Genomic DNA, 27,108 nt, shown 5'->3' on the forward strand with positions numbered 1-27,108 from the left:
AAGAGACCATTCCCCTGCGTCCATGCCCTGGCGACTTAGAAAGTCTGCTTCCCAGTTTTCTACGCCCGGGATGGGAACTGCGGAGATGATGGATGCTGTGGCTTCCACCCACAGCAGAATCCGCCGAACTTCCTGGAAGGCTTGCCGACTGCGTGTGCCGCCTTGGTGGTTGATGTATGCCACCGCCGTGGCGTTGTCCAACTGAATTCGGATCTGCCTGCCTTCCAGCCACGGCTGGAACGCTTTTAGGGCTAGATACACTGCCCTTATCTCCAGAACATTGATCTGAAGGGAGGACTCTGGCTGAGTCCAGGTACCCTGAGCCCTGTGGTGGAGGAAGACCGCTCCCCACCCTGACAGACTCGCGTCCGTCGTGACCACAGCCCAGGATGGGGGCAGGAATGATTTCCCCTTCGACAAAGAAGTGGGAAGAAGCCACCACTGAAGGGAGGCCTTGGCTGCCCGAGAAAGGGAGACGTTCCTGTCGAGGGACGTCGACTTCCTGTCCCATTTGCGGAGAATGTCCCATTGAAGTGGACGCAGATGAAACTGCGCAAATGGAACTGCCTCCATTGCTGCCACCATCTTCCCTAGGAAGTGCATGAGGCGCCTCAAGGGGTGAGACTGGGCTCGAAGTAGAGATTGCACCCCTGTCCGTAGTGAACGCTGCTTGTCCAGCGGAAGTTTCACTATCGCTGGGAGAGTATGAAACTCCATCCCAAGATATGTCAGCGATTGGGTCGGTGTCAGTTTTGACTTTGGGAAATTGATGATCCACCCGAACCTCTGGAGAGTCTCCAGAGCAATGTTCAGGCTGTGTTGGCATGCCACCCGAGAGGGGGCCTTGACAAGAAGATCGTCTAAGTAAGGGATCACTGAGTGTCCCTGAGAGTGTAGGACTGCTACCACTGTTGGCATGACCTTGGTGAAGACCCGTGGGGCTGTTGCCAGGCCGAAAGGCAGTGCCACGAACTGAAGGTGTTCGTCCCCGATGGCGAAACGCAGGAAGCGCTGATGCTCTGGTGCAATTGGCACGTGGAGATAAGCATCCCTGATGTCGATCGATGCTAGGAAGTCTCCTTGGGACATCGAGGCAAAGATGGAGCGGAGAGATTCCATCCGGAACCGCCTGGTTTTCACGTGTCTATTGAGCAGTTTGAGGTCCAGAACGGGACGGAAAGATCCGTCCTTTTTTGGCACCACAAACAAGTTGGAGTAAAAACCGTGACCCCATTGCTGAAGGGGGACAGGGATAACCACTCCTTCTGCCTTCAGAGTGCTCACCGCCTGAAGAAGAGCCTCGGCTCGCTCGGGGGGCGGAGATGTTCTGAAGAAACGAGTCGGAGGACGAGAACTGAACTCTATCCTGTAACCGTAAGACAGAATGTCTCTCACCCATCGGTCTTGGACATGTGGCAACCAGGCGTCGCAAAAGCGGGAGAGCCTGCCACCGACCGAGGATGCGGTTTGGGGAGGCCGAAAGTCATGAGGAGGCCGCTTTGGGGGCGGTTCCTCCGGCGGTCTTTTTAGGACGTGACTTAGACCGCCATGAATCAGAGTTTCTCTGACCCTTCTGTGGCCTGTTGGACGAGGAGAATTGAGACCTGGCTGATGGCCGAAAGGACCGAAACCTCGATTGTACCTTCCGTTGTTGAGGTCTGTTTGGTTTGGACTGGGGTAAGGACGAGTCCTTTCCCTTGGATTGTTTAATGATTTCATCCAATTGCTCGCCAAACAGGCGGTCGCCAGAAAATGGCAAACCGGTTAAAAACTTTTTGGAAGCAGAGTCTGCCTTCCATTCACGTAGCCACATGGCCCTGCGGACTGCCACTGAATTGGCGGATGCTACCGCCGTACGGCTCGCAGAGTCCAGGACAGCATTCATGGCGTAGGACGCAAACGCCGACGCCTGCGAGGTTAAGGACACAACCTGCGGAGTAGCGGCACGTGTGACTGCATTAATCTCAGACTGACAAGCTGAGATAGCTTGGAGTGCCCATACGGCTGCAAATGCCGGAGCAAAGGACGCGCCGATAGCCTCATAGATGGATTTCATCAGGAGCTCTATCTGCCTGTCAGTGGCATCCTTGAGTGATGCACCATCTGCCACTGCAACTATGGATCTGGCCGCCAGTCTGGAGACTGGAGGATCCACCTTGGGACACTGAGCCCAACCCTTGACTACGTCAGAGGGGAAGGGATAACGTGTGTCATTAAGGCGCTTAGTAAAGCACTTATCCGGAAAAGCTTGGTGTTTCTGGACTGTATCTCTGAAGTCGGAGTGATCAAGAAATGCACTCCGTGTACGTTTGGGAAACCGAAAATGGAATTTCTCCTGCTGAGAAGCTGACTCCTCAATCGGAGGGGCTGGAGGAGAAAGGTCTAACACCTGATTGATGGACGCTATAAGGTCGTTTACTATGGCGTCCCCTTCAGGCGTATCAAGGTTGAGAGCGGCGTCAGGATCAGAGCCCTGATCTGCCACCTCCGCTTCATCCTCCAGAGAGTCCTCATGCTGAGACCCTGAACAGTGTGATGAAGTCGAGGGAAGCTCCCAGCGAGCCCGCTTAGTCGGTCTGGGACTGCGGTCCGTGTCGGAGTCCTCACCGTGGGACCTATGAGTCGACCCAGGAGCACTCTGCTGTGCCGAGCGAGGGGGGGCTGGGAGCAATGATTCAACAGTGCCCGGGGCCTGTGTTACCGGTCTGGACTGCAAAGCTTCTAGTATCTTAGCAGACCATCTATCCATAGACTCAGAAGGTTTGTCAGCAAATACTGCAAACTCTGTCCCTGTCACCTGGACAGTGGGAGCCGGCGGTTCCACCTGGGCCGAGGGTCCCACCAGTGGCTGAGACTCCGGCTGAGTGAGTGTCACAGGGGCCGAGCATTGCACACAATGAGGGTAGGTGGAACCTGCAGGTAGCATTGCCACACATGAGGTACAGGTTGCAAAGTAAGCCTGTGCCTTGGCACCCTTGCTTTTTGCGGACGACATGCTGTTGTCTCCTCTTAGCGTAATCAGAGAGGGTATATAGCCAAAAGCAAATAGTGCAGCCGTACAGAGTAAATGTATACAATATAAGCATATAAATATACACTTCGGCACCCGGGGGGGGGCCAGCACCTAGTAACAGGTGCGGCTTACCGACCGCCCTCAGCGGTTGTGTGACCACCAGATTCCCTGCCTGGGCCTCCCAGAGCTGTGGAGCTCGGTGGTGTCTCCCCTCTGAAGTTCTCCAGCGTCAGACGTGCTGATAGGAATGGCTGCCAGCGTTCTGAGAGGAGGAGGGAGCCGTGTGCGTGCCTCAGAAAGTGCGGGAATCTGGTGCCCCACGGTGCTCAGTGAGGGGGGAGGAGGATACTAAGTATGCTCCAGCCCTCAGCGCTGACGTCCAGTGCAGCGTCCCGCCCTTACCCCTGACTGGCAGGCCCGGGGGCGGGAGTATGCGGTACTAGGCCGCAAAAGCCGGGGACTATAGTTATAAGCGCGGCCGGCAAACAAGCGCGGTAGTCCCGGCGCACAAACACACCCAGCAGCTGCTGCAACGTCCATTACACAGGCGCTCTATGCGCCGCCCCCAAGGGGACACAGAGTACCTCAGAGTAGCAGGGCCTTGTCCCTGATGATACCCGGCTCCTGTCCAGCAGATTCCTCCAGGGGCTGCGGAGGGAGCCCGGTCCCAGATGGTGACCGGTTAGGATCCCACTTCACCCAGAGCCCCTAAGGGATGGGGAAGGAAAACAGCATGTGGCTCCAGCCTTTGTACCCGCAATGGGTACCTCAACCTTAACAGCACCGCCGACCAGAGTGGGGTGAGAAGGGAGCATGCCGGGGGCCCTGTTATGGGCCCTCTTTTCTTCCATCCGATATAGTCAGCAGCTGCTGCTGACTAAATTGTGGAGCTTGCATGGAAGTGTGCCTCCTTCAACACAAAGCATAAAAACTGAGGAGCCCGTGATGCACGGGGGGGTGTATAGGCAGAGGGGAGGGGCTTACACTTTTAAGTGTAATACTTTGTGTGGCCTCCGGAGGCAGAAGCTATACACCCAATTGTCTGGGTCTCCCAATGGAGCGACAAAGAAACACCAAATTATTTTATGCTGAAGGACGTCTTATAGCTGAAATCAAAGGTTATCTATTGCCTTGAATGACTATACGTGACCCTCAGCATATAAATCTACTTCTTTGGATCTGGTATTTATTACACAGCCTCTACGCCTTACCATCCCAATCAGTTCCCCTCGTCCATGCTCCCCCACAACATGCTTCTTCCCATCTGGATCCGGGATCACTGAACGTAGACGACCATTCAATGTAATGTATGTGCAGTCTGAAGGGTCCCCCTTACTATAGAAGACAAATTTATGATTAGAAGGTATAGGAATAAGAGTATAGTGAGACACTATGAAAGGAAGGAGCATCTTAACTTTCAAGACTAGTAGGCAGTTGGCATCTGACATCAAAGAGCTCTCCTTGGTGTCATCAGAAAATTAATTGTCTAAAACAGGTTATTGTGTTAAATGTATTTTGCATGCAATGTCTTTTTTCCCGTATCACAATCTAATATATAAAGCTGAGTGTGTGTGTGTGTGTGTGTGTGTGTGTGTGTGTGTGTATGTGTGTGTGTCCGCTAAAGGAATCCGCACCGTCGCATTTACCTCATGTGACTCAGGAAACTTCATAGACTATGTTTTGAGGGGAAAATTTAACCCCGCAGTTTATAGTTCTTTGCAAAAAAACCTGCTTACATTAAAGTCAAATGAGCTGAGGGCTATAGGTCATTAATAGGAGGTCTGATTGTTTGCTATAGGCAACGAAGGACATTGTTAGTATAAAAAGCTTGTGTGTGAGGTAATATGATATCAGTTGAGACAGACACACAAAGAGACAGAGACACACAGAGACACACACAGAGACAAAGATACACAGAGACACACACAAAGACAGACACAGAGACACACACAAAGACAGACACAGAGACACACACAAAGACAGAGAGACACAGAGACACACACAAAGACAGACACACAGAGACACACACAAAGACAGACACACACAGAGACACACACAAAGACAGACACACACAGAGACACAGAGAGAGAGACAAACAAAGACACAGAGACAGACATAGAAATAGACACACACACAGTAATAGAGACACACACAGAGACAAAAACTCACACACACAGAGGCAAAGAGACACACATAGAGACACACACAAACAGAAACAGACAGAGGCCCACAAAGATAGACACACACACAGACACACACACAAACACAGAGTCACACACAGACACACACAGAGACACGCATAGGCACACACACAGACACACAGAGACAGAGACACACAGAGACATACACAGAGACAGATAAAGATACACAGAGACACACACAAAGACAGAGAGACACAGAGACAAACACAAAGACAGACACACACAGAGACACACACAAAGACAGACACACACAGAGAGAGAGACACACAGAGACACAGAGACAGACATAGAAATAGACACACACACACAGTAATAGAGAGACACACAGAGACAAAAACTCACACACACAGAGGCAAAGAGACACACACATAGAGACACACACAAACAGAAACAGACAGAGGCACACAAAGATAGACACACACACAGAGACACACACACAAACACAGACACACACAGAGACACGCATAGGCGCACACACACAGACACACAGAGACACACAGAGACACACACAGAAACAGAAAGAAACAGAGAGGGAGACAGACAGAGAGGAAAGAAGACAGACAGAGAGACAGAGAGAGAGAGACAGAGAGACACTTAGTTACTATCTCAGGCAACGCCGGGTACTACAGCTAGTCTGTAATAAAAGTAAAAATGTTACAATTTTCAGGAAATTCACATGTACATTATTCGCAATAAACAGACTCTGACCCTATGTTTTGTAATGAAGCATCTAATGAGCGCGTGCAAAAGACGTTGGGAAAGGAAGCGGGTGCAAAGTCAATTGTGACATCAACTATTGTCAATGACGGTTCCTGTGTTATCAGCTGTGTATAGAGGTGTTATCAATCATTGTAATCCTGTCTGTGATAATAAAGAAACTGCTGAAAACTCTTCCTGAAATTACAAGTATGAGAGTAAAATATCCCCAGGGACTAGTGTGAAACGGCAAGATTAGTAATTACGTGATATGAAAAAAAAAAAACATGACCAAATAAAAATAAATACATATAGCACAGAAATCTTATATACACAATAGATCATTTTCTGATGAAAGCTTCCCCGTCTGGAATCCGAATCTTTGCAAAAATTCTCAAGTAGCTGCCTCCAACTGATTTTATTCTCACCTGTAAAGTTCTTTACCGGCCTCCACCCCTATCCAATCAATGGCAAAATCCACCTGTCTCACAAATGGAGAGACACGACGGGCCACAGAATGTGCCACAGAGAGAAGAACATGGGGATGAGAACAGAGAATCCTAAAACACAGAGAGGGGTGGAAGTGTTCATCGAGACCTCAGCTCGGCACACCATGAAACGTACAGCAATTCTTACAAATAGTCTTAAGAAATATGAAATGTTAAGTACAAATCATTATATCTGTGTGCATATATCTATTAAGGGAGTAGAAACATTTCCAAGTCAAATACAGTGCTCAGCATAAATCAGTACACCCCAAAAGATGTCAGAAAACCTTTGGTCTCCTTTTAGAATCCAAATTTTCTACGGGATACCACGCTAAAAAAATTCTCTCAAATGTGGGCATTGATTACAAACAAGATTTATTATTTTAAGAACGCCAAAATAGTAATTTTCTTATCAAATTCCTTCAAGACCATGTTCAAAAATGGAATTAGAAAAAAAGTTGGAACTCCTTCCTCCAGGATGGACTCTTGTTCTTTATTCAAAAATCATGTGCATAGACAGCAATAAAAATATCAGAACATCTTCTTACCCGTTTCAGAACAAAATTCTTTAATCATAGCTGTTCAACATGTTACCATTTCCATTCAAAAATGTTACAAAAATGAGTACACCTCAATGAAAACCTTAAAAACAAAGCTAAAGTTATTCTAATTAACAAGAAATCAACCACAGGTAAGTCTAAAGGGGGCTTTACACGCTACGATATCGTTAATGTTTTATCGTCGGGGTCACGTTGTTAGTGACGCACATCCGGCATCATTAACGATATCGCAGCGTGTGACACTGACCAGCGACCTTAAGCGACCTCAAAAATCGCGAAAATCGTTCACCATGGAGAGGTCGTCCCAAACTCGAAAATCAGTAAGGCCCGTTTTACACGTCAGTGAAAAACACTGACGTTTTTCACTGGCGTGTAAAACACGCACATGTCCCTCCGTGTGCCGTGAATCACGGCACACGTGGGTTGTCTAAGTGCAATCCGGGCTCCGTTCTCCGTGGCCCGTGATTGCACTTAGAGATTAACTCACCTGCACCCGCTCCCGCTCTCCATGGTCCTGATCGCTCTCGCGGTGCAGCATCCGACCGGCGCTGACCCCCGCAGCAGCTGCTTCCAGGTCATCTGTGTCGTGCATCATGAATATGCGCGACAGTAATCAGCCGGCTCAGAAGCAGCAGGGAGAACGGGCTGCACAGAGCGTCGCTGGAGCCGGGTGAGTAAAAATGTTTTTTATTTTATATGCACATTTTTTTCTGGCACGTGTTTCACGGACTACACCACTGCGTGCTCCGTGGGACATCAGTGATGCCAGAAAAAAATGGACATGTCTCCGTGCGGCAATCACGCACACGCGGGTACGCCGCACGGAGACACGTGCAGTGAAAAATCACTGACGTGTGAGCAGACCCATTCATTATAATGGGTCTGCGTATGTCAGTGATTCTGGTACGTTTAAAAAAAAGCACAAACGTACCAGAATCACTGACGTGTGAAAGGGGCCTAAGGGTTGTTTATCCATGTTGTTCATCGCTCATGCGGCAGTACACATCGCTGTGTGTGACACCGCAGGAGCGAGGAACGTCTCCTTACCTGCCACCGGCCGCAATGCGGAAGGAAGGAGGTGGGCGGGATGTTACGTCCCGCTCATTTCCGCCCCTCCGCTTTGATTGGCCGGCCGCTTAGTGACGTCGCGGTGACGCCGAACGTCCCTCCCCCTTGAGGGAGGGATTGTTCGGCAGTCACAGCGCCGACGCCGACCAGGTAACTGTGTGTGACGCTGCCGTAGCGATAATGTTTGCAGCGGCAGCGATCACACGATATCACATGGGCGACGGGTGCGGGTACTTACACGCTCGATATCGCTAGAAATTGCTAGCAATATCGTAGCATGTAAAGCCACCTTAATTGTTTATTATGCAGGTTACTCAGGTCTTGGGATATTTCTCTTCCATGTGGTACCATTGCTGACAGCATGAAAAGAGAAGGAATTTTCTTTATTAAGTAACTTTTATTGTGAACTGTCTGCTCACTATAAAAGTTACTTAATAAAGAAAACCCCTTCTCTTTTCATACTTCCAGAAATGATACCACATGGACGAAAAATGTCACAAAACCTGAAAAAAAAAAATGATTTCTTTACACAAAAAAGGTGAAGACTACAAGAAGATCAGAAAATCTTTACTTATCATTCAGAATACTGTATATACAGTGCCTTGCGAAACTATTTGGCCCCCTTGAAATTTTCAACCTTTTCCCACATTTCAGGCTTCAAACATAAAGATAAAAATTGCATTGTTATGGTGAAGAATCAACAACAAATGGGACACAATTGTGAAGTTGAACGATATTTATTGCTTATTTTAAACTTTTTTTTTTAAAAAAAAAAAAAAAACTGAAAATTGGGGCGTGCAATATTATTCATCCCCTTTACTTTCAGTGCAGCAAACTAGCTCCAGAAGTTCATTGAGGATCTCTGAATGATCCAATGTTGTCCTAAATGACTGATGATGATAAATATAAGCCCCTGTGTGTAATCAAGTCTCCATATAAATGCGCCTGCTCTGTGATAGTCTCAGTGTTCTGTGTAAAGCGCAGATAGCATCATGAAGACCAAGGAACACAACAGGCAGGTCCGTGATACTGTTGTGGAGAAGTTTAAAGCCGGATTTGGTTACAAAAATATTTCCAAAACCTTAAACATCCCAAGAAGCACTGTGCAAGCGATCATATTGAAATGGAAGGAGTATCCTACTACTGCAAATCTACCAAGACCCGGCCGTCCTTCCAAATTTTCATCTCAAATAAGGAGAAGACTGATCAGAGATGCAGCCAAGAGGCCCATGATCACTCTGGATGAACTGCAGAGATCTACAGCTGAGATGGGAGAGTCTGTCCATAGGACAACACTCAGTCGTACACTGCACAAATCTGGCCTTTATGGAAGAGTGGCAAAGAGAAAGACATTTCTCAAAGATATCCATAAAAAGTGTCGTTTAAAGTTGCCACAAGGCACCTGGGAGACACACCAAACATGTGGAACAAGGTGCTCTGGTCAGATGAAACCAAAATTGAACTATCTGGGCACAATGCCAAACGATATGTTTGGCGTAAAAGCAAGACAGCTCATCACCCTGAACACACCATCCCCACTGTCAAACATGGTGGTGGCAGCATCATGGTTTGGGACTGCTTTTCTTCAGCAGGGACAGGGAAGATGGTTAAAATTGATGGGAAGATGGATGGAGCCAAATGCAGGACCATTCTTGAAGAAAACCTGTTGGAGTCTGCAAAAGACCTGAGACTGGGATGGAGATTTGTCTTTCAACAAGACAATGATCCAAAACATAAAGCAAAATCTACAATGGAATGGTTCACAAATAAACATATCCAGGTGTTAGAATGGCCAAGTCAAAGTCCAGACCTGAATCCAATCGAGAATCTGTGGAAAGAGCTGAAAACTGCTGTTCACAAACGCTCTCCATCTAACCTCACTCAGCTCCAGCTGTTTGTAAAGGAAGAATGGGCAAGAATTTCAGTCTCTCCATGTGGAAAACAGATAGAGACATACCCCAAGTGACTGCAGCAAAAGGTGGCGCTACAAAGTATTAACTTAGCCTGAAATGTGGGAAAAGGTTGAAAAATTCAAGGGAGCCGAATACTTTCGCAAGGCACTGTATATGCTGTATGTCCCATCCTAGGCCCCATTCTGGCAAATATGTCCCCTATCCTGGTAAATATGTCCCCCATTCTGGCCCTCTTTCTCGTAAATATGTCCCCCATTCTGGTATATATGTCTCCCATCCTTGTATACAGTTAGGTCCAGAAATATTTGGACAGTGACACAATTTTCGCAAGTTGGGCTCTGCATGCCACCACATTGGATTTGAAATGAAATCTCTACAACAGAATTCAAGTGCAGATTGTAACGTTTAATTTGAAGGTTTGAACAAAAATATCTGATAGAAATTGTAGGAATTGTACACATTTCTTTACAAACACTCCACATTTTAGGAGGTCAAAAGTAATTGGACAAATAAACCAAACCCAAACAAAATATTTTTATTTTCAATATTTTGTTGCGAATCCTTTGGAGGCAATCACTGCCTTAAGTCTGGAACCCATGGACATCACCAAACGCTGGGTTTCCTCCTTCTTAATGCTTTGCCAGGCCTTTACAGCCGCAGCCTTCAGGTCTTGCTTGTTTGTGGGTCTTTCCGTCTTAAGTCTGGATTTGAGCAAGTGAAATGCATGCTCAATTGGGTTAAGATCTGGTGATTGACTTGGCCATTGCAGAATGTTCCACTTTTTTGCACTCATGAACTCCTGGGTAGCTTTGGCTGTATGCTTGGGGTCATTGTCCATCTGTACTATGAAGCGCCGTCCGATCAACTTTGCGGCATTTGGCTGAATCTGGGCTGAAAGTATATCCCGGTACACTTCAGAATTCATCCGGCTACTCTTGTCTGCTGTTATGTCATCAATAAACACAAGTGACCCAGTGCCATTGAAAGCCATGCATGCCCATGCCATCACGTTGCCTCCACCATGTTTTACAGAGGATGTGGTGTGCCTTGGATCATGTGCCGTTCCCTTTCTTCTCCAAACTTTTTTCTTCCCATCATTCTGGTACAGGTTGATCTTTGTCTCATCTGTCCATAGAATACTTTTCCAGAACTGAGCTGGCTTCATGAGGTGTTTTTCAGCAAATTTAACTCTGGCCTGTCTATTTTTGGAATTGATGAATGGTTTGCATCTAGATGTGAACCCTTTGTATTTACTTTCATGGAGTCTTCTCTTTACTGTTGACTTAGAGACAGATACACCTACTTCACTGAGAGTGTTCTGGACTTCAGTTGATGTTGTGAACGGGTTCTTCTTCACCAAAGAAAGTATGCGGCGATCATCCACCACTGTTGTCATCCGTGGACGCCCAGGCCTTTTTGAGTTCCCAAGCTCACCAGTCAATTCCTTTTTTCTCAGAATGTACCCGACTGTTGATTTTGCTACTCCAAGCATGTCTGCTATCTCTCTGATGGATTTTTTCTTTTTTTTCAGCCTCAGGATGTTCTGCTTCACCTCAATTAAGAGTTCCTTAGACCGCATGTTGTCTGGTCACAGCAACAACTTCCAAATGCAAAACCACACACCAAACGGCTGGATGGACGGGTCCTGCAGCCGGCTGCAGTGTCTCTCCCCGGACAGGTGATGGCGGCTGTCTTTCCCTGCACCTTGATGTTCTTTTTTCTGACTACTATGGATTCCCAACGGTAGTACGCTCCCCGGTGTATGGGTACCGGAGGAGCCCGTTTGCCCGCAGACGCTGGCCCTTGGGTCTCTAGCCTTAAGCGGTAGCTGTATACCCTCACGGTGTGGGCGGTTGCCTTCAATCGGTACTTTTGCTGTTGTGAAACCCCTGGGGTTCCAGTCACATTTGGAAATGACTATTGTCGGCGGCTCCAAGCCTGGTCGGGGTCCGATGGCCCTGCCTGTGTGTGCTGGCTTCACTTCGCTCCCCGGTCAGTACCGGCGGGCCGTCGCCCGTCCCCAGTCCTACGGTTCCGTGTCGATCTACCACTCCTGCAGACGGCCACCACCGTCTGCCAACCTTGCTGTCAGTGCCTGGGCCACTACCCAGGCACCCAAGTGTTACTCCTCTCGCTTCAAACTCCAACTTCTAACTCACACTTTTCCCGCCTCCAGACCTTTGAACTCCTTGGTGGGTGGAGCCAACCGCTTAGCTCCACCCCACCTGGTGTGGACATCAGACACTGGAGGGAGGCAACAAGGGTTTTGTGTTTGGCTGGTGTCCCTGTCTAATGGGGGTGGGGGTGTTTGTGTGTTATCTGTGACGGCCTGGCTAGGCCAGGGTGTCACATTCCCCCTTGGTGAAATGCAGACCGTCCGCGGGCTGCCCGTCCATCACCGGTTTTATTTTTATTTTCACAAACTGTTTAAACATAAATAACATGTAAAACATTTTCAAACATACGCATTTCTTATTAGGACACTTCAAACGTTGCACATATAAAAACATTTTTATAACAGACGGATGGATGTCTTCCGCTCTCTCACCCAAGCAACCTAGCCCTGATGCTGCCCCTAAGAAGTGGGCAGCACCCCTTGACCCCAGTCCAGGTTTAAGCTGCCCGAGCGGGAACGGGTACGGTCACTCGCACCCGGCTGTCACTTCAGGGGACCCCACGTCCTTGGGGGACCCCTGACCCCCGGAGGATGGCCACCGGTCCTGGTGGTGGCCGGGCCCCAGCCTGCTCTGCTGCGGGCCCTTTCTCCAATCTGCCTCTGCGGAGGCGGCTCCAATGGAATATCACCCCTCAACTTATTTACAAGCCCACAAGTTCGTGGGTGGCATGCCAGTTCTCGGCCATGTCCATGAGTAGTCTCTCATGCTGGTTGTAAACACAGGGTCCCTCCGGGGACAACGTGCCGGCAACGGCCTGAATAAAGAGAATTTTGTTACTTACCGTAAATTCTTTTTCTTATAGTTCCGTCATGGGAGACCCAAACCATGGGTGTATAGCTACTGCCCCCGGAGGACACACAAAGTTACTACACTCAAAAACGTGTAGCTCCTCCCTCCTAGCATATACACCCCCTGCTAGCCAGATCTAGCCAGTTTAGTGCAAAAGCTGAAGGAGGACATCCACCCACAAGAAGAGACAGAGTAAAATCCGGAAGAACCGGAACCTCTGTCTACAACATAACAGCCGGTGAAGACACACGGAACAAGAAACCTGCCAATAGGCAATAGGGAGGGTGCTGGGTCTCCCATGACGGAACTATAAGAAAAAGAATTTACGGTAAGTAACAAAATTCTCTTTTTCTTTATCGTTCCTATGGGAGACCCAAACCATGGGACGTTCAAAAGCAGTCCATGGGTGGGAATAAACAGACAACTGAGAAGCAGGCAAACCTAACTTCACAAATGGGCGACAGACGCCGGAAAAATGCGTCTGCCCAAGCCCACGTCTGCCAAAGCATGAGCATGCCTTGGGTAGTGCTTCAAAAAAGTATGCAGACTAATTCGAGCTGCAGACTGACAGACCTACTGAGCCCTAACCTGGTGCCTGAAAGCCCAAAAAAGGCGCCGACAGGTCTGACCAAATGTGCTCTGATCCCCGGCGGGGAAGGCACTTGAGTACACTTGTAGGTCTCGGAAATGGCCGACCTAAGCCAACGATCAGGGTCGGCTTAGATGCCGAGAGACCGCTACGCTGACGAACAGTCAGCACCAGAGAGGTGCACCGCCTAATAACGGCGGTGCGAGACACATAGATCCGGAGCGCCCGCACCAGATCCAGGATATGCAACGCTTCCTCAAGCGATGAACAGGAGCCGGACAAAAGGAAGGCAGGAAAATTGCCCCGGATAAGGTGGAAGCAGTAACCGCCTTAGGGAAAAAAGTCCGGAGTCGGATGAAGACCACCTTGTCTTGATGCAAAAGACCAAAAAAGGGGGTGACTCCGAGAGAGTGCAGCCAGAAGTCTCTGGCGGGAAATTATAGCCACTAGAAAGACTACTTTCTGTGAAAGATAAAACAAAGAAACCTCCCCAAGAGGCGCAAAGGGGGGTTTCCGGGAACCGGGAGGACCGGATTAAGGTCCCAGGTCTCCATAGGCCGCCGGAAAGGCGGAATGATGTGAGATGCGCCCTTAAAGGAGCGCACCGGAGCCAGCCGGACGATACGCCGCTGGCACATACTGACAGAGCCAAGACCTGTCCCTTAATGAGGGATAGTCCTAGCTGTAGACCGGACTGTGGAAGGGACAGGAGGGTCGGCAAGGCCAAAAAGGTCAAAGGACACTTTGGAGCTCGAGTCATAGTGGAGATGACTTCAGGAAGGATATCAGAAGTCGCCAAGATCCAGGACTCAAGAGCTACGCCGTCAATCTGAGAATCCAGAATTCTGACGGGAAAAAGGCAATGGCAACCCAACGGACAGAAGGAGCAGGTCAGAGTACCAAGCCTGCTTGGGTCAGTCTGGAAGAATGACCCGACAGCCCCCTTTACCGATCTTGCGCAGGACTCTGGACAAGAGGTAGAGGGTGAAATTCGTAAAGAGACAAAGCTGGGATCAAACATGAACCAGTGTGTCTACCGCAAAACCTGAGGATTGTGGACCACGGTTGGACAGCTGAAATAGCCTGCCTCGTAGTTTTCACATCTAGGATGTGGACTGCGGATACGGTGGACTAGGAGTACCTTGTCCACTGAAGAATGTTGAGCCGCCAAGATTGCCAGGCGGCTGAGTGTCCCGCCCTGGAAGCTGATGTAGGAAAACGCTGTCACGTTGTCCGACTGGACTCGAATGTGCCTAGCCGCCCACAGATGGTGAAGGCTTAGAGAGCCAGAAATACAGCTCTGATTTCCAGCACATTGATCCAGAGGGCTGATTCGGACAGAGTCCAAGCGCCCTGCGCTCCACGGTGGAGATATACTGCTCCCAAGGCGGATAGGCTAGCATCCTGGTGAGGATCACCCGGGACGGGCCAGAAAGGAGCGCCCCTGAGACAGAGTGGCCGAAGCCACCACTGAAACGAGCCCCTGGTCAGTGGCGAAGCCACCACCCCGTGGGAGGAGTGAGTTCGCTTGTACAGCGGAAAACATCCAGTCTCAGAGGACGCAGGAAAAACTGGGCAAGGAACCACTTCCATTGACGCCCTGAGAACCTCTGGTTCGAAGTCAGAGTGGACTTGGACAGAAAGACAAGCCACCCGAATAGGTCAGAGTGGCGAGAGTGAGCGAAGCACTCTGCTAAGAGTCAGCACTGGATGAAGCCCCGACAAGAAGGCCGTCCAGGGCAAAAGATCACTGCCAAACCCTAGGGGGGCAGGACCCTAATCACAGCTGCCCCAATGAGAATACTCGAGGGGCCTTGGCTAACCCCAAGGGAAGAGCCACGAATTGGACCACTCCGATTGTCAAAACGTAGTCAACGCTGGTGTGAAACTGCGATTGACTCCTGCCGATAGGCATCTCTGATGCCGATGGCTGCTAGGGAATCTCCTTGGGTTCTTGATTGATCCGGTGAAAAAAACACACGGAACAAAACCAAGACTCAATGTGAAAACGCCACACCTGGCTATGCTTGAAAAGCTAAAGATCCAGGTCGGAAGGCACCGCCCTCTTCGGGGACTAGGAATAGATTTAAGCAAAAATCTCAGAACCGTTCCCAGTCGGGAACCGGTACAATTACTCCATTGGCCTGCAAGAAATGCCACGGCCTGTGAGAAGGCGGCGGCCTTGGAGCCGGGAGGAGTTGACAGAAAAAATCTGTTTGGCGGGTGGACAGAAGTCCATCCTTTAGCCAAGGGAGATATAATCTCGCCCCCACTGAACGGAGACGTGTTAGAACCCTACGTCGCCAAGTGGAGAGAGCCTGCCACCGACCAAGGAGGTTGTTGGCGTGGCTTAATAGCTCGGAGGAAGCTGACTCAGTGACAGCATCTCCTGCGGCCTTCTGAAGACGCAGCTTCGAGCCATTTGGTTCTATGAACCTAGGCTGAGCTAGAGGACGATCAGATGGAGGAACGGAAACCACCGAAACCTCAACTGATTCCTGCCCTGGACAGGTTCCCTGGTTTAGGTTTGTGGCAAGGAAGAACACTCCCCGCCAAGAGCTTCCTTAATTTCACCCAGTTGGTTCCGAGGAAACTGGTCCCACCAAGGGGGAGCCCAGCAGGGAACCTCCATAGAGGTATCTGCCTTCCAATTCCGAAGCCACAGGAGCCTGCGGATAGCGAGGAAGGTAGCCCAGACCACCGCCGTGCGGCGTCCAGCATGGCAGACCTGGCATAGGATGAAAAGACTGAAGTCTGGAAGTTCAGGCAACCGTTTTGGGCATAGAGTCCCTGTGAGAGAATGCATCTCCTCCAGAGAAGCAGAGAAGGTACAAAAAAACCGCACTGCTGTAAAGCTGAGGAGAACGAAGCTCCTGCCGTCCCCATACCGACTTGGCCCAAAGGACAACCGGGCGGACCGCAGAACCTTAAGAGAGGAGCCATCAGCCACTGACATAACGGCCCGGGCTGAGCCACCTGAGGTGAATGAGCCCACTTCTTGACCACCATTGGTGGACAGGGGAAATACAGTCCTCAGAATCACGCTTCATGGTAAGCGACTGTCAGAGCGGACCCTGGGCTAGTCACAGGGGCCTGAAAACTGGAGTGGTTAAGGAACACACGTTGTGTTCACCTAGATAAGGTAACACCGGCGGATTGAGGTCCAGTACAAAATTAATGTACCGTAGGATCCATATAGAGGTGCCGTCAGCCACTGATACAACTATCCGGGCTGAAAGTCTAGACACCGGAGTGGCTACCCTTGGCGAATGAGTACACTCCTTGACCACCTCTGATGGGAGGGGGAGACAGGCAGCAGAACTCCGCTGTGGGGTCTGCAGGATAGGCTGTGGGCTTGGACGCAGCGGGCTGAAAACTGGAGTGGTTAAAGAACACACTCCTCGTCCTGTTAAAGGTATACTGATGCCTTTCTGCCAGCGGGGAATACTCCCCTGATCAGGCGGATGGAGGTCCAGTACAAGAATAATGGACGCAATCCAATAATTCGCATCTGCGTCACCTACGGACGGATCAATGTACATAAAGTAGCGTCCGAGCCCGTGGTAGAGACATCCTCCTCGTCCAGTGAGTCAGCTCGTAATCGGAGCTGCGGGACGGGGAGGACAGCGGACCCTGCGTCTCCCTGTCAGGAGGACGGGGTCTGAGCCAAGAAGGAGAGTCCCTTGTGAGCTTTGCTGAGCGAAGCAGAAAACGCCCTGAGAAGGGGGCTGCATGCTCAGCAGATGCCGGGACAGCCGACCCCTGGAAATAGGATTCCCACGGGGGTCAGCCACCGAAACCGGAGCAGCTGGAGGGACCATTAATGAGCTCCCAAGCTGAGGGGCCACAGTGGTTATGAGCTCAGTATAGCCGTACGAGACTACCTGCAGTGGATAATAAAAAACAGCCTGCAGCCTCGCTCTGTGAGACATGCTGCAGAGGTGGGGGCTCTGTCTAGAATGGCTAGAATACCCAAGACAGGGGTTCAGCCTGGGGAGACTCCCGGCTGAGGCATCTTGACCACCATCCACCACATAAGAACCATTACAGTGTGCCGGTTCAGGCAATATGAGGTTACATGCAGAACATGTAGTGTACAGCCTTGGAGCTTTGCTGCTAGAGTGAGACATGCTGCTGAGGAGGAGGTTCTATGATAAAGAATTAACTCCTTCAGAAAGCCCTGAGAGTGTATAAAAGTGCACAACCAGAGGTTGTGACTTATCAGGCCGCTATTATGAGTGCCATCCGAATTCCAAGCCTGGACCCCCAGCCAGATATTCACTCCCTCTGCACTGCAGAGCAGCCAGCGCCGACCAGTGTACTAAGACGCTGAGAAAATGGCGCCAGAGTGAGGGGGGGGGCGGGGGTTAACCCAGGAGCGGGAATCGGAGGGCGAAGGAGATGTACAGGGGAGGGAATCATCTCCTCAAAAAGGAGTGTCCTCCCCTGTGCAGAGCGGCCGGCGGGCGGCTCTGCAGTGTCCCCCTGCATGACTGACATGCAGGGGAACGAAACGAAACTAGGCCGCGGCTGAAGCCGGGGCCTAGAGTTATGCATGCGGCCGAGAATCAGGCATCATCGGCGCGGTTCTCAGTAAAAACCGTGGAACCGGCCGGAAACACAGTAAAAAAGCAGCATTATCAAGCAATCACTGTCCCCCCCAATAAAAGTGCCCCACATTGCAGAAGGACCCTCTGAATAACGTCTCTATACTTAGCTTTGAGACGCAGGGCCCAGTCCCTGGTGGGGTGGGGGTTCATTGCTCCTTCCAGCAGGGTCCTGCACAAGGGCTGCGGATGGAGGCCGGTCTCCTGCAAGGCAGTGAGAACCGTGTTGGCTCCAACTTCAAGCCAGAGCCCCTAAGGGATGGTGAAGGAGCGCGGCATGAAGGGCTCCTGCCCTGAAGTCAACCTTAACAGCACCGCCGCTAGGGGGGTGAGAAGGGACATGCCGGGAGTCCAGTGGACCCGCTTTTCTTCCAAATCTTTAGAAAAAATGAAAAATCAAAAAAGGATGCATGCGTGTGTGTGATCCTCCTGACACAAAGCAAGAAACTGGCTATATCTGGCTAGCAGGGGGTGTATATGCTAGGAGGGAGGAGCTACACGTTTTTGAGTGTAGTAACTTTGTGTGTCCTCCGGGGGCAGTAGCTATACACCCATGGTTTGGGTCTCCCATAGGAACGATAAAGAAAATCATGTAGACAATCAGGTAAATGTTTACGGTTCATTAAAGTCATTCAATCAAAGTGCTGAGGGTCCCAACGGGGGACAACTGCTTGCAACGGCGAACCGCTGCCTATTCCACCTCTTCCTCTGAGGTGGCCTCGCCCTCCACTGTTAATATTGCAAACATCTGGTGGCAGGCCTGGTGGGAGAGGGCCGCCCGGTATCTGTTCCCTCCACCGTGCGGGACATAGAAAGCTACTGGCGCATTGCCGTTGGGAAGGCTCTCACCCGCTTCCTCGGACTCCAAGACCGACTCTGTGTCAGCCCCCGAGCTGCTGCTGTCATCTGACTCCAGGGAACTAATGGTGGGACTTCGCAGGTCGGTGAAGGTTTCCAGCTGAGCCCAGACTCGTGGCTCCTCAGTGGCAAGTGGCCCGTCATTGGCCAGTGTATGGAGGTCTGCCGTCGGTTCTTCTACGTTACCCGCTTCAGCGATTGATGGGCTGGCTTCCTCTCGGGCCTCCGGGCCCTGGCGGGGCAACACGGACTCTGCCACTTCCATCGGGAACGGTGATCTGGGTGGGGTTGTATGGGCAGTCAGCACAGGCGATGGGTCGGGCCCTGCTGGGGCCAGGGGTAGACCGGATCCTTCAGCCACAGCGGCCGGTCCTCCAGGGACACAAGGGTGTGTGTCTCTCACCAGCTCCTCCAGCATGGTCTCTATTTCATGCGCCCGCACGACCGCAGCCAGCTCATCCATCTCAGCGATCCAGCGATCTAACAGGTTCCGTACTTGGGCCCGGTTACGGCAGCACAGCAGCATCACTTGGGTATTCAGCCACGCCGCCGTCCCTGGTGCAGGCTCCGGAGACTCGGGCCTCTCAGATGGTGCGGACATGTTGCAAGCTGCTTCCAGGAACCGGGTATATTTGCAGAGTCCTGGCGTCCCCGCTTTCATAGCCTCGGCTACATCAGGCAGACACACTCTCGCGCCCCCTTGGTACTCTTCAGCACTTCCGTTTCTTGAGGGCGGGGCTTCGCTTTCGCGCCTTCCCTGCTCGGAGAAGATGCTCGAGCGGGAGATTTTCGCGCCAAGATGGCGGCGCTTCAAAATTTTGGGCTGGACACCGCCGGCGGAGATCACAAGGCACACTTCTACTGGTAAGTAGAGGGGTTCAATCCTGTTCGTGACGCCAAGTTGTCGCGGGCGGGGAGGACGCCGTCGTTGCTGCGTTCTCGTTAACGCTCGGGTCCAGCGCTGCTGCGGCTGCTCAGTGGCTCAAGCGGTGGGCCGGATCCGGGGAGCGATGGTAGGGAGCAGCTGAGATGTTGTTTTCCCCCTCCGTGGGTAGGGGTCGGTGGTCCTGGGGCCCGGGGATGTTGTGACGGGGAGGCAGGGTTGGTGAGATGCAGGGTCGCAGGGACAGCGCGGCGCGGTGCCGGATGGCACGGTGTACTCACTCAGCAAGAAAGGTACAAAGTCCTCGGTAAACCAAACAGCTGGATGGACAGGTCCCGCAGCCGGCTGCAGTGTCTCTCCCCGGACAGGTGATTGCGGCTGTCTTTCCCTGCACCTTCATAGTATCATAGTATCATAGTATCATAGTTTTTAAGGTTGAAGGGAGACTAAGTTCCAATGGGGAAAAAATTTCCTTCCTTTGTCCACATCCGGCAATCAGACTAGTTCCCTGGATCAATACCCTGTCATAAAATCTAATATGCATAACTGGTAATATTAAATTTTTCAAGAAAGGCATCCAGGCTCTGCTTAAATGTTAGTAGTGAATCACTCATTACAACATCATGCGGCAGAGAGTTCCATAGTCTCACTGCTCGTACAGGATAGAATCCTCGTCTGTGATTATGATTAAACCTTCTTTCCTCAAGACGTAGCGGATGCCCCCGTGTTCCAGTCACAGGCCTAGGTGTAAAAAGATCTTTGGAAAGGTCTCTGTACTGTCCCCTCATATATTTATACATTGTGATTAGATCCCCCCTAAGCCTTCGTTTTCCCAAACTAAATAACCCCAAGTTTAATAACCTGTCTTGGTATTGCAGCCCCCCCATTCCTCTAATAATCTTGGTCGCTCTTCTCTGCACCCTCTCCAGTTCAGCTATGTCCTTCTTATATATCGGTGACCAGAATTGTACACAGTATATAAGTGCGGTCGCACTAGTGACTTGTACAGAGGTAGAACTATATTTTTTTCATGAACACTTATACCTCTTTTAATACATCCCATTATTTTATTAGCCCTGGCAGCAGCTGCCTGACACTGGCCACTAAAGTGAAGTTTACCATCCACCCATACATCCAAGTCTTTTTCTGTGCCTGTTTTACCCAGTGTTCTACAATTAAGTACATAATCATAAATGTTATTTCCTCTACCCAAGTGCATGACCTTACATTTATCTACATTAAACTTCAATTGCCACTTCTCAGCCCAATCCTCCAATTTACATAAATCTCCCTGTAATATAAAATTATCCTCCTCTGTATTGATTACCCTGCAGAGTTTAGTATCATCTGCAAATATTGAAATTCTACTCCGCATGCCCCCAACAAGGTCATTTATAAATATGTTGAAAAGAAGCGGGCCCAATACTGACCCCTGTGGTACCCCACTATGAACTGAGACCCAGTCCGAGTACGTACCATTAATAACCACCCTTTGTTTCCTATCACTGAGCCAGTTTTTAACCCAGTTACACATATTTTCCCCTATCCCCATTATTCTCATTTTATGTACCAACCTTTTGTGTGGCACCGTATCAAAAGCTTTTGAAAAGTCCATATACACAACATCCACTGCATTTCCCTGGTCCAGGTTTGAACTTACCTCTTCATAGAAGCTGATCAAATTAGTTTGACAGGATCGATCCCTCATAAACCCATGTTGATACTCTGTCATAAGGTTATTTTTCTTGAGATACTCCAGTATAGCATCTCTCAAGAAACCCTCAAGGATTTTACCAACTGTAGAGGTTAAACTTACCGGCCTATAATTTCCCGGCTCAGTTTTTGTCCCCTTTTTGAATATTGGCACCACATTTGCTATGCGCCAGTCCTGCGGTACCGACCCTGTTATTAAGGAATCTGAGAAGATTAAAAATAATGGTCTATCTATCACAGAACTCAATTCCTGTAGTACTCTGGGGTGTATGCCAGCCGGGCCCGGAGATTTGTCAACCTTAGTGATTTCGAGGCGGCGGCGTACTTCCTGCTGGGTTAAGCAGGTAATACTCAAGGGTGAATTTATGGTATCACTGGTCATGTCATCTGCCATGGCATTTTCTTGTATAAAACCGTAGAAAAAAAGGTCATTCAGCAGGTTGGCTTTACCCTCATCCCCTTCCACCATTTCACCAAGACTATTTTTAAGGGGGCCAACACTATCGCTTTTCAGTTTTTTACTGTTTATGTAGTTAAAGAATATTTTAGGATTATTTTTACTTTCTCTCGCAATGAGTCTCTCTGTCTCAAACTTAGCTAACTTAATTTGCTTTTTACATATTTTATTTAATTTTCTATAATTATATAATGCCTCATCACTACCTACCCTCTTTAATTCTTTTAAGGCTTTCTGTTTTTCTTTTATTGTTTCCCTTACAGCTCTATTTAGCCATAGGGGTTTCCTCCTATTTCTAGCATGTTTGTTCCCATAGGGTATATTTTCTGCACAAGCCCTATTCAGGATGCTCATAAAAGTCTCCCATTTGCTTTGTGTACTTTTATTACTTAGTACATCATCCCAGTTTATTGCACTAAGATCATCTCTCAACCGTTTAAAATTTGCTTTCCTGAAGTTTAGTGTCCTTGTAGCCCCTCTACTAGACATCTTACTAAAGAATACATGAAAACTTATTATTTTGTAATCACTATTCCCCAAGTAACCCCCAACTTGTATATTTGTTATGCGGTCTGGCCTATTGGTTAGTACAAGGTCTAGTAGTGCTCCCCCTCTTGTGGGGTCCTGTACCATTTGTGAAAGGTAATTATCTTTCATTGTTATCAAAAATCTATTTCCTTTGCTGGAACTGCAAGTTTCTGTTCCCCAATTTATATCATTATAGTTAAAGTCCCCCATAATAATTACCTCTCCGAGACTCGCTGCTTTATCAATTTGCTTGATGAGGAGATTCTCTACCTCTTCCATAATATTCGGCGTCTTATAACATACCCCTATCAGTATTTTATTATTCATTGATGTTCTTCTTTCTGACTACTATGGAGTCCCAACGGTAGTCTGCTCCCCGGTGTATGGGTACCGGAGGAGCCCGTTTGCCCGCAGACGCTGGCCCTTGGGTCTCTAGCCTTAGGCGGTAGCTGTATACCCTCACGGTGTGGGCGGTTGCCTTCAATCGGGACTTTTGCTGTGGTGAAACCCCTGGGGTTCCAGTCACATTCGGATCTGACTATTGTCGGCGGCTCCAAGCCTGGTCGGGGTCCGATGGCCCTGCCTGTGTGTGCTGGCTTCACTTCGCTCCCCGGTCGGTACGGGCGGGTCGTCGCCCGTCCCCGGTCCTACGGTTCCGCATCGCTCTACCACTCCTGCAGACAGCCACCACCGTCTGCCAACTTTGCTGTCAGTGCCTGGGCCACTACCCAGGCACCCAAGTGTTACTCCTCTCGCTTCAAACTCCAACTTCTAACTCACACTTTTCCCGCCTCCAGACCTATGAACTCCTCGGTAGGTGGAGCCAACCGCTTAGCTCCGCCTCACCTGGTGTGGACATCAGACACTGGAGGGAGGCAACAAGGGTTTTGTGTTTGGCTGGTGTCCCTGTCTAATGGGGGTGGGGGTGTTTGTGTGTTATCTGTGACGACCTGGCTAGGCCAGGGCGGCACAGTAGCTTTAGGCTGGGTTGTGCTAGAACTCAAAGGACCAGTAAGAATGGAAGCAACCCAGTGTTTACTGCAAATGTGTCTGAACATGCTTGAAAATGAAACTGAAATGTGCTGGAAGATCTGTGGCCACTATCTGGTGTATAGAGTTTTGTGAAGATGAACAGTTAAGTAGAATTTTTTTTAAAACTGAACTGTTTGTCTCCTTTTTAAAGCGAGTTGTAATGACCCAGAAGGAGCCATTGTAAAAGTTTCTGCATTCCCAGGACTCTGTAGAATAATTTATGGTTTAATGTATTGCCTGGTGTCATTCTATCAAATATACTGCAAGTTGTTGCTCTGTAATACCACTGGAGACCAGCAGGTGGTGGTATAAGTGTTGGCAAGGAACTTTATTGGAGGATGTCTGATCAATATCGTCTATAGCCTGGTCACTATGGTAACCAGGGAGAGATGACAGTTGGCAGTTGGCAGTTGAGACAAGCCGGGCTGGAGGTGATGAGCAGGTGACATGGGCGGTAATGTCCTGTACCTGCCACACAGTCTGTTCAGAGCTCATCACAGTAAGGACAAACCTCAGGTATAGATTTCCCATTACAGAGCACCGGTCCAGTTGTCATCCAGCCTAAGCCTGTATGGAGATCCAGTGTCACCGCTATATGCTCCAGAAGATGTGACCATCATAGTGATATCCAGTAAAGGGTCTGACCTGTTCATAGCAAGGTGCGGTCTGCCTTATTCCTACCTCATACAGATTTTAAATCCAATGGGGTTTCCCTGCACAGGTTCATGACACCAAAATATTATATATAACGTACGTCACACCTATTAGACCCCGTGCGCACGCTGCGTTTTTTTGCCGAGGATTTGCCGCGGTTTTGCAGCATGTTTTGCTGCAGAAAATGTCCATAACCTTTCTGCAGTCATTCCCCAGCAAATCCTATGGTAATAAAAAAAGGGGTGCGCACACTGCGTTTTTTTCCTCTACAGGTTTTGCTGCAGAATCTCTGCAGCAAAAAGAATGAGCATGTCACTTCTTTTCCGCAAGTACCTGCGGTTTTTGCCATAAATAATGGTAAAAAAACGCAGGGACCAACCCACGGAAAAATCACGGCAATACTACACCAAAAACGCAACAAACCGCGGTAAAACCGCTTGCGGATTTCGGGTGCCGTTTCCTGCGTTTTTTTGCCATAGGTGCCGAATTCTTTCAGAGGGTGCAAATGTTTCTTAAGAAAAGTCTATTTTCTAGTGTGCACATAGCCTTAGGCCCAGACATAGGTGCTGAGCGGGGGTGCGGCTTTTCTGCGGTGTTGTGCAGTTTGGGGTGTCACGGTGCTCCTACCTGGTTCCTGTCGCTCCAAACCCATTCCCAGGGTACATCTGTATGAGGTAGGAATAAGGCAGATCGCACCGTGGTATGAACAGTTCAGACGTTTTACTGGATATCACTATGATGGTCACATCTTCTGGAGCATTTAGCTGTGACACTGGATCTCCATACAGGCTTTAGTTGGATGACAACTGGACCAGTGCTCTGTAATGGGAAATCTATACCTGAGGTTTGTCCTTACTGTGATGGGCTCTGAGCAGCCTGTGTGGCAGGTACAGGACATTACCGCCCTTGTCACCTGCTCATCACCTCCAGCCCGGCTTGTCTCAACTGCCAACTGCCATCTCTCCCTGGTTACCATAATGACCAGGCTATAGAGGATATTGATCAGACATCCTCCAATACAGTCCATTGCCAACACTTATACCACCACCTGCTGGTCTCCAGTGGTATTACAGAGCAACAACTTGCAGTACATTTACCAGAATGACACCAGGCAATACATTACATTAAACCATACATTACAAAGTCACCATTTATTCCTGGCCAGCCAATGCGAATGGCAAAATGCGGTCTGTACAGAGGTCCCCACACCCAGCCAGGACCATATCTTTTATAAAGCGTGTTGGGGCATCTGGAGTCAAACCCTCACTCATGACTTCCACCCTGCATCACCACACCCATGCGCATATCCAGCTGAAGTTGGGGTCAACGGGCCCTCTGTACCCCCATGCCCGGTCACGGTTTCGATCGCTGTTACGCCCTGATGGGTGACTACAGTGAAACATTGTGGTGGCTGTTACCTTTTGTAGGGCTGCATGAGTGCTGATGATGTCGGGGAGCTACTTTAAATTGATGGTATCAAGAATTCCCAGATTTATTACTCTATAATGAAAGAGATGACGCCACCATCACTCCTTGCACTTGGTATACGTGCACTTCTCCAACATGGGAAATATCCAAAACACAAATCGAAGGTCACTGCTGTATCTCTAAAGAAGAACAAGGCAAAAGTGATTCAGTGCCCAAGTTTCAGGATCTGAACCCAACCAAACACCAGAAGAGACAAGTTGTCATCACCCTCCATCCAGCATCCAGGCTCTAAAACAGGTTGTTCTTGAGGAATAGAAAAATATATAGATGCTGTTGTGGCGCCCTGGGCAAGCCAGGACGTCACAAGCATTACACCAACACACCCCACACTCCCGGTCAGGCACACCAAAGTCAGACAAAAACCCTTGTTGCCTCCCTCCAGGGGCTGATGCTCACACCAGGGGGTGGGCCAGGCGGTTGGTCCCGCCCACCGAGGAGTGCACAGTCCTGGAGGCAGGAAAAGAGAGCAGATAGTTTGCAGTGGAGAAGAGTGGTGGAAGTGAAGTGGCAGTTGAGGAGTCTGAAGTTGGTCCGGGTGTGTGGCCCGGACGGAACAGCAAGGTTGGCAGACGGTGGTGACCGTCTGCAGGAGAGGGCGATTGGAGCTAGCCGTAAGGACCGTGGACGGGCGGTGGCCCGGCGGTACCGGACCGGTACGCAAAGAGAAGCCAGTACCATCCGGCAGGGGCTTACGGACCCCGACAAGGCTAGGAGTCGCCGTGCAATTTGTCAAATCTGTGAGCGAAGGGAACCTCCTGGGTTTCCCAGCAGCCAAGTCCCGATAGAAGGCAACAGTCCAACCGTTAGAGGGAAACACAGTCACCGCCAAGGCTAAAGTTCCCAGGTCCAGAACCTGCGGGCAAAAGGGGCTCCTTCAGCAACCTTCAAGCTGGAGGAGCGGGTTACCGGTGGGAACCCATTGGAACCATCTACACTACACAGGTGCAGGGAAAAGCAGTCACCATCAACCTGCCGGGAGCAGAAACACCGCAGCCGTCTGTGGGACCCGTCCATCCAGCCGTTTGTTTTACCGGAGACTCTGTGTTTATCCTTGGCTGAGTGAGCACCACCGTGCCGTGCGGCACAGCGCTGCCCCCGCGACCCTGCACCTCACCAGGCCCCGTAACCCGCCTGCCATCCATCCTTACCCCATCACCGGGCCCCGGGACAACCAATCCCCTACCCACGGAGGGGAGAATTAACATCCAGGCTGCTCCCTGCCATCGCTCCCGGGATCCCCGTCCAGAGCAGCGGTGGTGTCACCAACCTCACCACAACCGTGGGTGGCGTCAAGGACAATATCAAATCCCCACAATCAAACCCCCTTTTCACTCACGGGCGAGGAACGCCGCTCGAGTCCCCGGGATCCGGCCCACCGCTCGAGCCACCACCGA

The 27,108-nt window shown here is 49.9% G+C and overlaps 1 protein-coding gene across 2 annotated transcripts in view; it reads right to left on the reverse strand.

Moving 5' to 3' along the window:
* Window positions 1–27,108, reverse strand: part of LOC142304195 (patatin-like phospholipase domain-containing protein 6) — a 104,313-nt gene that overhangs the window by 46,471 nt on the left and 30,734 nt on the right. For both annotated transcript variants that reach the window (XM_075346341.1, XM_075346342.1), the window contains exons 17-18: window positions 6,339–6,470; window positions 4,225–4,348 (exon numbers count right to left, since the gene is read on the reverse strand). In XM_075346341.1, the coding sequence (XP_075202456.1) occupies window positions 4,225–4,348; window positions 6,339–6,470 (256 nt within the window). The remainder of the gene's footprint in view (window positions 1–4,224; window positions 4,349–6,338; window positions 6,471–27,108) is intronic.

This window comes from Anomaloglossus baeobatrachus, chromosome 4 (genome assembly GCF_048569485.1).
Source record: "Anomaloglossus baeobatrachus isolate aAnoBae1 chromosome 4, aAnoBae1.hap1, whole genome shotgun sequence".
Taxonomy (NCBI): Eukaryota; Metazoa; Chordata; class Amphibia; order Anura; family Aromobatidae; genus Anomaloglossus; species Anomaloglossus baeobatrachus.